Source organism: Eucyclogobius newberryi, unplaced genomic scaffold (assembly GCF_026437365.1).
Source record: "Eucyclogobius newberryi isolate DKJ021-1_F unplaced genomic scaffold, fEucNew1.0.hap1 SCAF_1, whole genome shotgun sequence".
NCBI classification, from domain to species: Eukaryota; Metazoa; Chordata; class Actinopteri; order Gobiiformes; family Gobiidae; genus Eucyclogobius; species Eucyclogobius newberryi.
This window is the reverse complement of record NW_027315723.1, coordinates 26,700,312-26,716,762: the sequence shown is the minus strand read 5'-3', so window position 1 is coordinate 26,716,762 and position 16,451 is coordinate 26,700,312. Positions and strand designations below refer to the sequence as shown.

Sequence of the window (16,451 nt, the reverse complement as noted above, 5' to 3'; positions counted from 1 at the left end):
CTCATCATGTAACCGTTTTCAATTTAAATGGTTTGTGTTAAACCATTCAATCACAAATCGAAATAAATTAACTTGAACACCAAACACTTTATTTTGTTTTTTGTATTTAAAATGATTTAGTGGTTAAATGTTATATTATTTTATTAACTATACAAATCATTTTAATGTCAGTATTTCTTGTTTTGATAAAGGGGAAGTACAAAGGCTAATTAATTGCATCATCTGTCTAAGTACAGTGGGTCTTTTGTTTGTTGGTCCGTTAGCTTGAGTGGCCAGTGTGCAACATTGATTAAGTCATGATCATGATACAGATAAACTTGGCAGTTGTATTTTCTAAAATAGCCAAAGGTCATGCATTTGCAGATTATGCAGTATCCTCTATTGCAAATGTTCTTTATTTACTGATGTTGACATTTTTACACCGCAGCCAAAGACCAATACTTTCTACTGCAGACATGTACACAAACGTCACTGTGTGGTTGTGTAAGACTCTTGACGCACGAAAAAGTGTAAAGTCCAGTGTGTTGCCCGGTGGTGGAGTGGTTAAGGCACAGCACACTTATGCCGGGCTCCAGGTGCCGCCGGCCGCAGTGTCTTGAGTTCATATTCCTGACTCCGACTGCATGTCCTCCCTTCTCTCTCATCTCCCATTTCACACTACTTTCCTGTCAATAAAGCCTACGGGCACAAAACCTTTTTTTGTTAAAAGAAAAAGTATAAAGTCCACTCAGAACTCTGACTGTCTGGTCGAGGTCAGCCTCATTTACGACAAGCACTAGTCAATATTTGCCATTTGTCCTCATTCTTCACATTCTTCTGGCGGCAGAGCAAAATCAATGAAACTAATTAATACATATAAACATTTGTTGTAATAAGTCATTAACGCTGCAATTTCAACCTGCGCAATCTAAAAGTTGACCTATTGCATTTATTAATTCATTAATTCTTGTTGCCATTAGTGATCTCGGGTGTCTGGAGCCCAGTGGCTTTGGGCTTTAGGTGAGATACACCCCAGACAGAGTTTTTACTGTTGCCATTTTACCGCTCACATGCGTGTCTTTGGATGGTGGAGGAATGTTTTGAGAAGCCACAGTTCAAAGTCAAAATTGTGAACTGAACTGCATTATGTATTATGTAACTGTATTATGTAAAAATCCCTTCTTGGACCAACATCTCACGTCTCGTCTTGTGGCAAATGCCTTTTGTCCCACCCCGACTACTAATACAATGCTAAATAAATTAAAAACGTTCTATGGTATAATAAAGTTAAATTTTTATTGCAAACCGAACATGGTCACATAAATCTTAACAATTTTACAATTTACAGTACATTTAACATGTTACATATACACACTTAAGCATACCTTATTTTGTTCAAGATACTGTACAGTCAAACTAGTACACGCAAGTTCAAAATATACAAATAAACTTAAATAGCGTCACAGCCATATTTAAAATGGAATGTTCAGTTGTGATGTGGTCAGCGCGGTCCGTCTCTGTGCGGCAGGTGGAAGACTACACGAAGGGGACACAGTTGGCAAGCAGAAAGACATAAGCTCTTCTTTCTCATCGGGGCAATAACAGCAACGCTCCCTCTTCCTCTCCCTCCTAGCAATAGTGTATTCATGTGCAAACCGGTACATCATTTGAGTCTCCATGTCAAAATAACAGGTCTACTAAGTGCTACATGTGTAAAAATTGCCACAGAAAATCCCAAAGATACAGTGGACAGAAAAAATGAAGGCACCTTTTTGAAGATCTTATCCCCCTCAGTAACATTCAGTTTCACGTGAATCCCTTTTCTAACCACACAGGAAACATATAAGAATAAACTAAAGCACCAACATAACTGACATTACACTCAAATAGCCCCCTTGACAATATGGAAAGCCTCACAAGACGCAGGGCTACATACAGTAGGTCGAATGAAAAGTTTTTGTGTGCTTGTCCTAGCATAATCTGTAGCCGTGGAATTGATATAAGGGGGCTGTTGAGCTGCCTGAGCAATAAATGTGCAAAGGACCTCCACTTGTGAATGGAAACAACTCAACACTAACAACTGACCTATCGTTTTGTGTGCTAAGCTGTGCGTTGCTAAACCCACAACACCTCTTGCAGAAGTGTTTTAAGGGACGACCGCCGTTTGTGGCACATTCAAAGACACGTTGCAGTGGTCGGAAACATCCATCCTCCGTTGGCGATTGTGGGGTCAAGATACAAGTGTGTTCCAAGTCCCGTTTGGTATTCACGCGTCGCTCCTATAGGTAAGAGTCCATAGAAGGAGCGTAGGAAAAGCCCACGAATGCTTCCGAGGCCTCCTTGATGCTGGCGGTTACCAAAGTGCTGTCGGGGGAGCAGCCAATGGAGCTGGGCACAGGCTCGTCTGTGAACTCGGGGTCAAAGTGCCGGAGGTCGTTAGGTCCCGTCTGAGGGTGAGAAGAGACAAACACAGATTAGTCTTAGTGCAGAGAGTGCCATACATGGAAGTGATCAGGTGGAAGTGGAAATGTCTTTATTACTCAAAATGTTACCCGGATGACTACCTTTGAAACTTGTTCTGCTTTTAACTGAATAGTCTCATTGCTTAACAGTCAATGCTCAGGTTAAAGCTTTTATTATTGTACAAGTGAAACTGGTCTGGAACATTTCTTTGATCAATTGTCCAAAGTATTTATATAAAAACACCCACAGTTTATGAAGCAACAGAGATGTCAGGAAACAATGGTAAATTCTAAATTAGACGTATTGTTTGATAAAAGTTGGAGCGTACCACATTGGGGTTGAAAGGAGGGGTCATTCTCTTGGCGTTGAGATCATCCCAGTTGATCGGAGAGAAGAAGACGTGGTTCTTTATTTCAAGCTGCAGAGACAAACAAAACTGAGTAAGTCCAAAGATGACATTATCCAAAGAGCTTCCAAAAAGAACGACTTCAAAGTGAACAAACTTACAAAGTCGTCCTTGCAGCCCAGCCTCTTGGTTCTGTCTTTTTGTAGCAAACCCTCCAGCAAGTGTCTGGCTGCGTTGGAAATGTTCGGTTTGAGCTGAAGCGGCTTATTCAGGATGTTGTCGTACATCTCTGCCGTGTTACGACTATAGAAGGGCGGCTGAGGGTAAAAGACACACATAAATAACGACGCCAGAAAAGGGTGTTCCACATATACTTTAAAACAAGCACAATATTTACCAGTCCGTAGAGCATCTCGTAAAGAACAGCTCCTAAGCACCACCAATCGACGGTTCGGTCGTAGGGCTGCTTGTGTAGAACTTCAGGAGCTAAATACTAACAAAAAGGAAAGGCAACATACTATAAATACAACTTTTCAGGAAAGTATGTGACATTTCTTTCCCTTTTTGAACCCAGTCCTTACTTCTGGTGTACCGCAGAAGGTGGAGGTGGTCCCGTTGGGCTCGATGTTCTCCTTGCACAGGCCGAAATCTGTGAGGATGATGTGTCCTTGGGAGTCCAGCAGGATGTTCTCTGGCTTCAGGTCCCTGTAGACGATGTTGAGTGAGTGGAGGTACCCCAAGGCGCTGGCGATCTCTGCGGCATAGAACCTGGCCCGGGGCTCCAGGAAGCAGCGTTCCCTTTGGAGGTGGTAGAACAACTGGGAGAAAGAGACGAAGAGGGTCAAAATGATGAGCTTTGAATCGTGGACAGGTACAAAACGGGAAGCAGAAAAAAACAAATGGTTGCAACAAAAGAGAAAGGCTTATATTTGATCAACTGTCTTTGCTTCCCCAACAGTCGCAGGAAATTAACTCTATAAAGGCCCACAGTAAGTCTGAGCAGTGATGCTAATTTTGGCCCTGAGTCTCCGCTCCGGAGCTCACCCCATGATTTCCTGAGAGCTGTTTCCTTTAGTGAAAGAAGAGCAAAAAGGCAGAGAGCGTTGGCCGTGATTAAGCTTCTCATGACAGGATATCCCCTCTGTCCACGTGTCCCTACCTCAACTAAATCTGAAAATATATTGTTTCTAACCCACTAAAGTTTAGCCTTTGGGAAAATAAAAACGGATAAACTGAAACTGAAATAGGTTTATTATAGCCAGTTTAATACATAAGTTAAAATGGAAAAGTAAATTCTCAGTCACAACCAAAAGAAAACATTGGTTTAACAATTACAGATGTATAATTTACATTTCAATCTAAATAATTCTTGACCCATTTTTCCATTGTGCAAAACCGTCCTTCTCTCTTCCTCTCTATGTCCTCAGATAACTTAACCCTTCATTGTTACTGTATCAAATCTTCTCCGCTCACCTCTCCTCCGTTGATGTAGTCGAGGATGAAGTAGAGCTTGTCGGCCGTTTGGAACGAGTAGTGCAGGCCAACCAGAAATGGATGCTTGACATTCTTCAGCAGCACATTCCTCTCTGACATGATGTGCTTCTCCTAACCAGAGCAAAAAGGCCAAAGGTTAAGAACGTCGATGAACAGATGATGAGGAACGCACTCAAACGTGAAAGGTTTTGTTTTGCGTTCGCTCTCACCTCCTTTTTCTTCAGAATCGCCTTTTTCTGTAAGACTTTGACAGCGTAGAACTGGTCATCAGTGCGGTGGCGTGCCAGCAGGACCTTGCCAAAACTGCCCTTCCCGATAACTTTGAGGAAGTGGAAGTCGCTAGGGTTGGCTGAAGGGTTAGAGGATGGACCGAGGTTGATCTGCTGGGATGGACTGGGCTGTGGAACCGAACACAACATCATCATTTGTTCTTAACAAAACTCTCTAAAAAAAAAGCTCTCTTGCAAAAGGTACTCACAGGAGGAGACGGGTTGGCATTCATGAGCTCAGCATCTTGAGGCAGGTTCAGCATGGATGAAACTTCAGGACTACAAAACAAAACATTTAGAGTCAATCCTGAGTCATGTTCTTCCATCCAGGCGACATAATACTGGCATTTTTTTGGCTTGACATTGCTTGCCCTCGAGAGATGGCGGAACAATAACATGAGTCAGATGTACTCACTGCTTGCAGGCGTAGGAGTTTGTGGCAAGTCTTTGAATGAAGTCGTTCAGCCCCATTCTTCTCTGTTTCATGAAAGCTGCAAGACAAAAAAAAAGTTTTGGGAAATTTAGAAGCAAGACAAAAAAAAAGTTAATCCATGTTTGCGTATCCACAAGTGATCCATACCGGTGACTAATCCGACAAGCCCTTTCGACCTTGAGAAAGTGAGCTCGGGCTCTGAAGTATTGCTCTGGATGGTCATTTTGGATTAGCTCTGTACTGACCACTGGCCTGAGCTAAAATAAAACTGTTCTTGCACTTGGCAGAGCTAATAAAGTCCACAAGTGGGGAGGGAGGAGCTGTCTGCGTGCTTGCTCCTCCCTCCCAGTGGGCGTAACCCTACGTCCACGTCACTACAGAATCAACGGACGCTTTGCACCACCTCCACCAACGTCACGGACTCACCACAAAATCTGCATTTTTGTTCAAAACATTGAGAAAAAAAGAAAAGGAAAAAAAAGTGTGTCATTGATTTAGTTGGACGGTTTATTTACTGACATTCCTAGCAACTGCATCACTTTCCATGAGTCATTACATGTGGCAGTCCAATAGATGAAGTTACATCATGAGGTTTTGGAAAAGAATGGAACAGATAAAAGCGACTGTTTGTAAGACAATCCTTTCCAGGTTTGTCACTGGAGTTTATAAGAGGAGGGCAAGAACCAGCTTAACTTTGAACTGGATATTGGTCTAAATTTACCCTCTGTATCCACAACGGCATCTATTAGGCGTGACTCACTCCGTTACCTAAATAAGACGCGTTAACATGTTAACTTTGTGTTTTCTTTCATAATGTTCAAGTTCAGACGCGCAGAGCAGGGTGACGTTGCTTCCCACGGGAGCGCGCGGGGGAGAGAGAGAGAGGAGCCGCGGGACACATGCCAAGAAAAAGCCCTCTGCCAGTGGAAAAGTACAGAGAGAGAGACACTCACTACACGGAAAAGAATACAAGAGGCAACCAATGGTAAGCTCTTGAAACACATCAGGCCAACTGCTTAAACACGTCTGCACGTTTGCTTCGATGCAAATGTGTGGAAAGCGCCGCGGCACTGGAGCCATAATGCACATAATGCACAGTTATGTAACGCACCTGGTTTTCATTTACCTCCACCTCGGGCAAAAGACCATTCACGACATCAGAGGCACGTTTAAGAGGCATAACATCATGTTTTATATGCCCGATCTTCACTGAGGAGAATGAATAAAGCTTTGCTACGATGCAAAATTGGTCTAAATCCCACTCAACACTTCAAAAAGTCAAAATGTAGTCAAATGGATCGTTTTGGTTTCATTAAGATCTGGATGGCTTTTCATGCTGTCATTTCCAAATCGATGAGCTGCATAAAGTGCAAACCTGTCCCAATGTATAAGATTGTGTTCTCACCACCGAGTCCAATCTGATGGATATATATATATATATATATATATATATATATATATATATATATATATATATATATATATATATATATATATATATATATATATAACACCATCATAAACATGGTCAGTGCGGACAGTGAGACGTGAGACAGACTCATCCACAGCGAGCGCAATGTGGGTCATTGGAAAAACACGCTCGATGCCCCGCGAGCAACATATGTTTGTTATGTTTAGAAAAGTTATAGAAAACTCCGGAGAACAGAAAAACATATTAACATGTGCATCAACTTACACGTTAGGCCGGTGGTTTTGTCTTTCATGGAAACGTCTTTTTAATCCAATTGAGAGAGGAACTATCTGCTCCTGCACAGAGGCTACTGACTTACACTGAATTCCTCTGTGGGACAGTTTCATACAATGTTCTTTTTCTTTTTCCTCTCCTAAGGGCGGGGCACCCCACACAGTTATGGGCGGGGGGCGGGGCCCTCGAGTGCCTTTGGCAAGAAACAATAACAATATGTCTCTTGAATGGGTTTAAAACCAACAATGAACTTTAACCCATTGGGATAATTGTTTTATGATGTTCAAATCAGGGCAGTGGGAATATTCCTTTATTGCAAAACATTTGGTCTTATTAAACACAACAGAACAGTCTGTGATACTTTGGCTCTCAACCAGGTGAGATTGTCTCCAATGTCCCATAGCATGGCATTAAACTTCTGCAGAGGTAACGTTTTTAATAACTACTAAAGCATATCTCTTCAGGCTTTTAACACAAGTTGAGCTGGGCATTTTATCCTTTATTGTGTTTCTGTTTTTCTGTTTAATTTGATCTATTTATTGTGTGAATGTTATAACCTTGAACCTTGCATTTGGGGGTAGTGGAAACTCTATTTCAAATGTGCTAAAGCCTAAACAAAGCTTGATCTTGACCTTCTCTTTCTCCATGGAGACAAGCCGTCAGGTCAAGTTACAGGTCAGATCCGTGGAGAGGCAAGCCAGCTCACACAATAATACAGGTTTTTAGTGTGTTTCATTTTAAACTACTGATCAATACTTGTAATCGAGTAAATGCAAAAGAGATTGTTTAATGTGAAGTGCAGTAACATCTCCATGGAGACAAGCAGGTGACGGACCCCTACCAGAAAAGTAATATAGTCAAAGCATCTTCTTATTGTACGTGAACATTGAAATGGCCTGTGCTGTTATTAAAAGCTGATCCTCCACAAACTGCAACTGGGGCAAATCACAAGTCAAAATGCTTAAAACGCAGAACCCTAAAATTACAGTCTGCACTTTTGAAAACATTGCCCCAACACTCACTTTGCTGTCTGTTTTTGACTTAGCTCAGGTCAAATCTATTATTAATAGCTCCTCCACAGTCAACTTGGACTCACTGACACTGGGAGTAAAGACGATGTCATAGCGATCTATTTTCAACCCTTAAATAAATCTTTTTGTGATCGTCTTTTCACTCAGAATCACTCCAACACTGCAGTCTGTCAAAAATATATATACCCCTCTTCTCCTTCAACCTGCCTTCTTACGATTGCCGTTTCATCCAGAAAATCGGAAGAAACGACAAAAGAACTGTGGTTTGTGTGGAACATGAAGAGGCATCTCGCTTTTCAAACTAAAAACTTTATCAAAACTGTAGTGGAAAAGTGCCGACCTTTAAAGTCAAAACAATACTTTGCAGAAAAGATATAGGAACGTGTTTGTGGGTTTTTAACGGCTTTTGTGAAAGGTTGACAATTGCTTTGGCATTTGTTGCTGTTACTAGTTTATTCTGCTTCTATTTGCAAGTGAGAAGACAGAGATTGCGCGGGGAGAAGAAGAAACTGCCACACCTCGACCTCTGTTAAGGCATTAGCTCCATCAATGCTAAAATGCTTCTAGGGTAAATGGGAAAAACACTGAAACCAAAGCATCATCACAAGTTCACAAATGATCTGAAGTGCTGCTACTGTAAAAAAAAATGCACTGGAACCCTCACAAAAAAAACAGGAAATCACCTTTTTTAATAGTTAGTTGTGGATGTGATTAGTTGTCAGTTAGTGGGTAAACATAATCACTATTTTGACGTGACAAGAGAGGAACTGCGCTATCTACCAATCAAAGCCATGTGAGTAGTTTAATAATATATATTTTTACCTCCGAGGTGGAGCCGCTGGTCCACAAGCGAATGCATCTGTTCAAATGAGTGTGAGGTGCTGAGAGAGGACCGGCACAGCGGAAGAAAAGGCAAACCAATGGGGCCAGAGCAAACAGTGGGTGCACTCAGTGATTTTCCTCTCCGGCCCACTCTCCTCATTGGCATTTGCACAGGGCTGTTAACTGGAAGGGGCTCCACTGGACTTAAGAAGTGTGTTTGTTTTTTATTGTGTTTCAACCCACTAATGCATTATGCAACGCACAAGTGGCACAGTCCCTGGTGCCAAGCCCGGCCTATACAGATGCACGTCGGGACACTCGCCATGGGATGTGGGGGCAGGGTATATGGGCATTTACGGTATATAATTCAGGTTAAACATTATGTGCAACGACAGGAAAAGTAAACAGTCTTTACTGCTGGTGGGTGACATGTTGGACACAAGTGGAAATGTTTGACACGTGCACACTAGAAGTTTGAGTACCGATAAGTTTAAAACAAATCCACACCAGATTTAGCTATAATTTTCCATAGTCCAAGCACCTCTTAACGACCTTATTTTTCGGACTATAAGTCGCACCGGAGTATAAGTCGGCCCAAAAAAATGCATGATAGAGAAGAAAAAAACATCTATAAGACTCACTGGAGTATAAGTCCCACGGGGGGAAATGTATTTGATAAAATCCAAGACCAAGAACAGACATTTCATCTTGAAATGCAATTTAAAATAATAACAGATGAGAGAACATGGTGAATAGGTGTACGTATGCTAACGCTAACACCTTCAGCTACATGAGGCACAGACAGAACTGTGGTAAGTGTCTGGTATGTTAATGTAACATATTAACAGTTATTCAGATAACTATAGCATAAAGAACATGCTAACAAGTTTACCAAAGCATCAGTTTTACCCCAAATCACTAAATCCATTGAATTCTTCTTCCTCTGTGTCACGTCTAAACAACTCCACAAACTCCAGAGGAAGAGGAAGTGCAGTGTGAAAATAATCAACATGTGAAACGCAGTTGTCAGAGTGAAAATAATGAATAATATCACATATAAGTCACTCTGGAGTATAAGTTGCACCCCGGCTAAAACTATAAAAAATGAAACTATGAAAGCGACTTATCGTCCGGAAAATACGGTATACATTCGGTGTCGACATGGATAATTACTTGAGAAATCCAAACCACTGATTGATCAAAGCTATGTCCATTATGTGAAGGGGCAACTCTCACATCTATTATATTTCATAACAAACGTTGTGAAGGTCATTGTTTACAGCCTTGTTGGAATAATTCCAGTTCTGTTTGTGTTCTCCGTCTGAATTAGCGTGTGGTGCATACAATAATCTGTTACAATATTCATAGAGAGATGTAAGCTGTGACCAGGCAGTCGTGGTTCTGATATCAAACTGGCCAAATTGGGAAATTGTGTCTCAGTTTTGTTGCTTATGGGGCTCACAAAACGCTGTCAGATGGTGTCGGACGTTTTACGAGGGAAGCTTGGAGACATACGCGTGCCATTACGGTCTCTGCACCGCACTTTGGACACGTCTGGTCGTTGGTATTTTATTTTTGCCCCATTCTTTACGGCCGCAATGAGGGGTCTATTTGCGGCCATAGTTGATCCAATCCGTCTGGCGGTGAATGCGAATGAGCAGTGGTGAGGAACCAAGTGACACCGTTACATAAAACTCTCCATTCACCAAGGACAGCCAGGCTTTTATAGTGCGCCTGGACACTGGGCATTGTGGACGCTTCGTGAGCTGTTGCAGTCAAGCGTCGTTTTCTCTATTTTAAAGGGCCCCAACTCATTATGTGGGGTAAAATTATAGGGTTATGGTTATGGTTGACCTCTTTTGGAGACGTGGTTCAAAACACCCTTGTTTTGAGGTAGTTTTGGTTATTTTCTAGGTTTTGTTTACAGCGTTTATCAGGCTGCTGCCCTTGAAGGTTGGTTTAATGACTGGGGAAAAAACAGGTTGTTCCTTTTACACCCAGAATGCTTTTGTGCTTTTCCTCTTGTGTGTGGGATGTTGCTAAATCACGTTTGCTCTGACAAAACTGAAATTGTAATCATAGGCTCTGCTCTGGGCCTGCCTTCACTTGCCCTGGTTATACATAAACAACTGCAGTAAAGTACATCAAGGCAAGGCAAGGCAAGTTTATTTGTAGAGCACATTTCATACACAAGGCAATTCAAAGTGCTTCACAGCAGGAAAAATGCATTCAAATCACAAAGAAATTACAGAAACAGAAATACAATAAAATTAACTAAATTAAAAATTATCAATCCAACTGATTTTCTAAACTAATAAAATCACAAACAAAAGAGAAGAGTGCAAAGAAAAAATCCTTTCAGTCATATGCGCAGCTAAATAAAACTGTTTTTAGCTTAGATTTGAACATTGTCAGAGTTGAAGCCTGTCTCACATCTTCAGGAAGACTGTTCCAGATTTTAGCTGCATAAAACTGAAACGCAGATTCCCCATGTTTTGTCCTGACTCTGGGCACCAGCAGGAGGCCGGTCCCTGAGGTCCTCAGAGTCCGAGATGGTTCATATGGCACTAACATATCCAAGATGTACTTTGGTGCTAGGCCATGGAGAGACTTGTACACAAGCAGAGCTGCTTTAAAGTCTATTCTCTGAGCCACAGGGAGCCAGTGCAGAGACCTGAGAACAGGACTAATGTGATCATACTTCCTGGTTCTGGTCAGGACCTGAGCAGCAGCGTTCTGGATGTACTGCAGCTGTTTTACAGCTCGTTTGGAGAGACCAGTGAGCAGGCCGTTACAGTAGTCTAATCTACTGGAGACAAACGCAAGGATAAGTCTCTCTAAATCTGGTTTTGACACTATATTTTTGATTTTGGCAATGTTTTTTAGATGGTAAAAAGCTGCTGATGTTATTGATTTGACGTGGCTATTAAAGTTCAAGTCTGAGTCCATTATTACCCCCAGATTTCTAATTTGGTTTGTAGGTTTTAGAGCAAGACTCTGGAGGTGACCGCTAACACTTTCTCTTTGTTTCTGTGGGCCAAAAACGATTATTTCAGTCTTGTCTGAGTTCAGCTGGAGAAAGTTGTTTTCCATCCACAAACTGATCTGTTGGATGCAGTGACAGAGTGAATCTACTGGTCCATAGTCACCTGCCGATAGTGAAACATAGATCTGAGTGTCGTCTGCATAATTGTGATAGGACACATTTTCACTGCGTATCAACTGACCTAACGGCAGCATGTAGAGGTTGAACAGAAGGGGACCCAGGACTGACCCTTGGGGCACTCCACAGGTCAGGGTCATGTGGTCTGAGACACAGCTACCAATTTCAACAAAGTACTTCCTGTCTTCCAGATAGGACCTTAACCAGTTTAGGGCAGTGCCAGTGATGCCCACCCAGTCCTCTAGTCTCTGTAAGAGGATCCCATGATCGACAGTGTCAAAAGCAGCACTCAGATTTAACAGAATTAAGACTGAGGCTTTGCCCGTGTCAGTGTTCAGGCGGATGTCATTTGTCACCTTGACAAGAGCAGTCTCAGTGCTGTGATGAGGTCTAAAACCTGACTGAAAAACATCAAATGAGTTGTTTATTAAGAGGAAATCTGTGAGCTGTTGGTAAACAACCTTTTCAAGGACTTTGCCCAAAAATGGCAGATTAGAGATGGGCCGGTAATGACTCAGTACTGCGGCATCAAGACTGCTCTTCTTTAGGAGAGGCTTTATGACCGCAGTTTTCAAAGACATTGGGAATGTTCCAGATTGAAGCGACATGTTAACTATGTGAGTGAATGGTGCTAACAAACTGTTCAGCACAGACTTTAGAAATCTGGTGGGTAACACATCAAGGCAGCATGTAGATGAACTCAGACTGGTGATGATCTCATGGACAGTTTTGTCAGTTACTGGTGCAAATGAGTTAGCTCTAAGTGTCTTGGTGGTTTTAGGGTAATTTTTTGCATTGTGGGATTTATAGCATTTTTAATGCCCTGAACTTTGTCAATAAAGAATAATGCAAACTCATTACACTTGGATGTGGAAATGAGTTCTAACGGCAGCTGAGCTGGAGGGTTTGTTAATCTGTTTACTGTGGCAAACAGGACACGCGAGTTGTTACTGCAGCTTCCAATTATTTCAGAAAAATATCTTTCCCTAGTTCACATCACGTGATTGAAAAGTTTAAAGCTCAATAGTTTAAAGCTAAATTACATCAACAGGGCATAACTCAGTCAAGTCAATATAACCCATTCCTTTTGAGTACAGAGAGAATAAAAACTGTACTTTTAATGAATTATTTTCCAATCAATATGGAAAAATCTGAAAACATAAATAGTTCAAAAGGGCTGCATGTTATGGTCCTATAGCTCTGTATATGGATGAATTAGAATGGATCATAAAAGAAGACACATTTTCTCCTAAACCCAGAAATTGAATGCTGAAATGTGGAAAAGTTCTCATATGTCTTAAAGTTTGTCCTTTGTGTGACTCAACCTCATTTAAGTCAACATTTCAATTAAAATGTCCCGTTGGTGAGATTTCAGACGTCTGTATTCTTCCACATGTTGAATGAGTTGGCACAGGTCGGCACAGGTGAACAGGGCGTCGCTGGCCCCACAATAATAAAGGTGCTGCTAAAGAAAGGGCTTATCCAGAGTTGCGTCACAGAGGACAAAAGAGTACAGTTTAAGGACACGCAGGAAAACATGGAGGATTATATAACGCTGTTCATGGCAGTTTAGTTTGGTTTATGGATTTAGAGCAGCTAAAATCTTCCAAAAGTGATAGCAAGAAATGGATTGCATTGTCTGATAATTATATGTTTTAAAATTTAAAAAGCACCAAAGCTTCATTTATGTTCAGTTGGGAATGAGTTCTGTTTATGGGGTCTATGTCTCCCCAACTGAGCAATACTTTTTACAATAACAAATATACATTTTCCCCAGTGTTAAAAAAAAAAAAAAACATACTCTTTAAGTACATTAGGTCCATTCAACCAAACTATCCTGAGGGACATATTTATTGGATGTTTGTGGATAGATGCACAACACGCCACGACACAGTTTGGTGTCGCACATAATATCCCACACATCTGTTTTAATAAGGATATAACTGTCAGAATTAAACCAGGACTAAACCTGTAAACAAGAGGAAATATATATTTTAAATGTTTGTATCATTTGAAGGGTTTGGTGTACATATCCCACAAAACAAAATCCTTGAGTTCACAACTGCAGTTTGAATATTGTTAAAAGCAGCAGTAGTAGTACTATCAAGTCTACCTATATATATATATATATATATATATATATATATATATATATATATATATATATATATATATATATATATATATATATATATATATATATATAAATATATATATATATATATATATATATATATATATATATATATATATATATATATATATATATATATTATATATATAGCTCCGAGCGAGCCCACCAGCCCCCCCCCGCGCCCTCCGGCCGCGCTAAAGTACGGCGTGTCTTCGGTACACGTTTATATACACGTTTATATGAAAGAGGAACTTCACGAACGATCGGGACACGCACTGGAATCGCTTTAAATTAACTTGTTTTGACTTTATTCGGCTGGATTGAGTGTTTTCGTCGTGTCGTTGCGATGTGTCTTGGCTCTGAGTCCCCCGGCCCCGCCCCCCGGCTCCGGCCCCGCCCCCCGGCCGGCGCCGTACCGCGTTTCCACAAAGGAGGAACTCATGAAACTGCGGAGAACAGTCGTCTTACCCGGAGAGCGTCACGTCATCCCGTCGCAATACTGACCTAACCTAATACTGATGTGCAATTCTGTCGTATGTGCAATTGCTGTTGGAATTCATGTGAAATTCATGTGCAATCTATGTGCTGTCGTGACACATATTCATGTGCAATTACTGTCGGGATCACATGCAATGGTATTTATTTATTTATTTGTCTATGGGAGTTTTTGTTTATAGGAGATCTTCTACTGAAAGTGTTTTTCAGACTTCCTATAAGTGATCTGTTCTTCTGTATCTACCTCTGTATCTACATGCGTTGCACCAATGAAATTTCCCCATGTGGGACAATAAAGGAATATCTTATCTTATCTTATATATATATATATATATATATATATATATATATATATATATATATATATATATATATATAGTGGTACAGAGTGGCTGTATTGTGCCTCTAAATACAATATGGAAATGGAGGACTACTTTTATTTGAATTATTATTTGTGTATTGGAGCAAATATTTTGAATACTCTGCACTGAACTGAGCAAGCATTTGGCTCCAAATAGATTAAAATTAGACTCTCAGCCAATTAGTGCCTCAAATATGTCACTTGAAAGAGCCATGAGCAGTGTGCACCTGAAGCCTTGGCAGAGCGAGAAGACAAAGCCTCCACAGAACCAAATGGATGCAGTGTTGCGGCATGTGGCATGTAAAGACGGTTGTTGTGTACATCGTTGTATCTTTGGCCCTGTGCCCGAACGTGACAGATTACGGACTTTGGATTGGACTCTGCAGTGGCACAAATAAAAATGCAGGATGGAAATGTAAGTGCTGTGTTACAGTCAGCTGCTATAAAACAACAGTGAACTCTCCCCCACTGGCTGCCTCACCGAACATGTATAAAACCTGCAGTCATGACAGCATACGGCCAACAGAAGGCCAGCGCCATGTTTTGTGCCTGTAAATGCTGTTTTTCTGCCCCCATAAAGTGCAAATAGTAATTTTGGTTTATGAGCAACAACAGTTATTATCCAGAGAGCCTAAAGCTGGGATTAGAGTGCTGTGATGTAAGGTGAAATGGGCAGAAAGAAGAACAGAGAAAATGTTACATTTGAGATTAAATAGAGGTAAGAGCGTTTGATAAAAAAAAATAAAAAAACATTGTAAAAATCAATAAAACGAGCAGTCCTCTCCTTTGAAACCAATAAAAATGCCCCAACGCCAAAATCGTTTTTTGAACAACATATGGCAGTAAATGCACCTTTGCAGTTGGCTGCCAGCCGCCATTAAAACAACAACAACAACAACAGCAAAAAACAACAACAACAACAACAACAACAACAACACTAGGAGAGCATAAAAACATGTTTACATAGTCCTAAACATGTAGTCTGACACAACCATTTAATTTGGTCCAAAATCTATTCAATTTGTCTATTTTCAAATTTAGTCTGAATGTAATTTTCTTGATTTTTGAACATCAATTTTGATTTTGCTCCAGTCCTTGATCGTTGGTTCAGTTAGTTTCAGCCATTTCTTTGTGAGGACCTTTTTCCCTGCAGCCAAAAGTTTGCTCCAAAGGTATTTTATTGTGTCCATGACAGAAGCTTTGAGGCCCAGAGACATCATTGTGAAGTCAAGTGAGATGGTGATGTCTCAGTCCAATATTCATAAACTATAAAACGGCCCAAAACTATTCACAATGATTTATCCAAAATAATTATTTCCAAACTTATGATTTTGTGGTTCTACAGTGAGTTTATAAGTTCCCATTCTGCCCAAATTGTTTTCAAAAGGCCTTGTATGTAGAAGTAAATTGTTTGTATATTGTTGTTGACCCTATTATGGTATTCTCCTTGGAACACCAACAATGAATGAATTTGAGCAGAAAAACATGAATGGAAAAGAGAAAGTTGAGGAGGAGAAAAACAATGTGATTGGGCATTGACTTACTGTTGTCGCTGGGGCAGCAGTAGTTGTCTGGCTCTGAGTCATTGTGGTAATACAGGTTCATCGCCTGGAGGAAGAATACACTGTGCATTAATAAGTGAAAATATAGAAGAGAATCACCAGCTGCAAAGACAAAGTTTGCACACTTGCTTTGTATGAGCCCATCACATTTGCACCCCGTTGTTTTGGGAGTGAACGAGTTAATGCCCTACTTC

The 16,451-nt window shown here is 40.8% G+C and overlaps 1 protein-coding gene across 4 annotated transcripts in view; it reads right to left on the bottom strand.

Moving 5' to 3' along the window:
• Positions 1 to 1,258: 1,258 nt before the first annotated feature.
• sgk1 (serum/glucocorticoid regulated kinase 1) overlaps positions 1,259 to 16,451 on the bottom strand; it is a 58,011-nt gene continuing 42,818 nt past the window's right edge. The window contains exons 4-13 of one of the 4 annotated variants that reach the window (XM_072441911.1): positions 16,240 to 16,303; positions 4,967 to 5,042; positions 4,761 to 4,830; positions 4,492 to 4,680; positions 4,262 to 4,393; positions 3,370 to 3,606; positions 3,186 to 3,281; positions 2,950 to 3,105; positions 2,771 to 2,860; positions 1,259 to 2,426 (exon numbers count right to left, since the gene is read on the bottom strand). In XM_072441911.1, the coding sequence (XP_072298012.1) occupies positions 2,259 to 2,426; positions 2,771 to 2,860; positions 2,950 to 3,105; positions 3,186 to 3,281; positions 3,370 to 3,606; positions 4,262 to 4,393; positions 4,492 to 4,680; positions 4,761 to 4,830; positions 4,967 to 5,042; positions 16,240 to 16,303 (1,278 nt within the window). In that variant the 3' untranslated portion in view covers positions 1,259 to 2,258. Of the gene's footprint in view, positions 2,427 to 2,770; positions 2,861 to 2,949; positions 3,106 to 3,185; positions 3,282 to 3,369; positions 3,607 to 4,261; positions 4,394 to 4,491; positions 4,681 to 4,760; positions 4,831 to 4,966; positions 5,043 to 5,131; positions 5,263 to 6,680; positions 6,812 to 8,542; positions 8,724 to 16,239; positions 16,304 to 16,451 lie in introns of those variants that run through there. The other 3 variants (XM_072441919.1, XM_072441935.1, XM_072441928.1) reach the window with 3 other exon arrangements.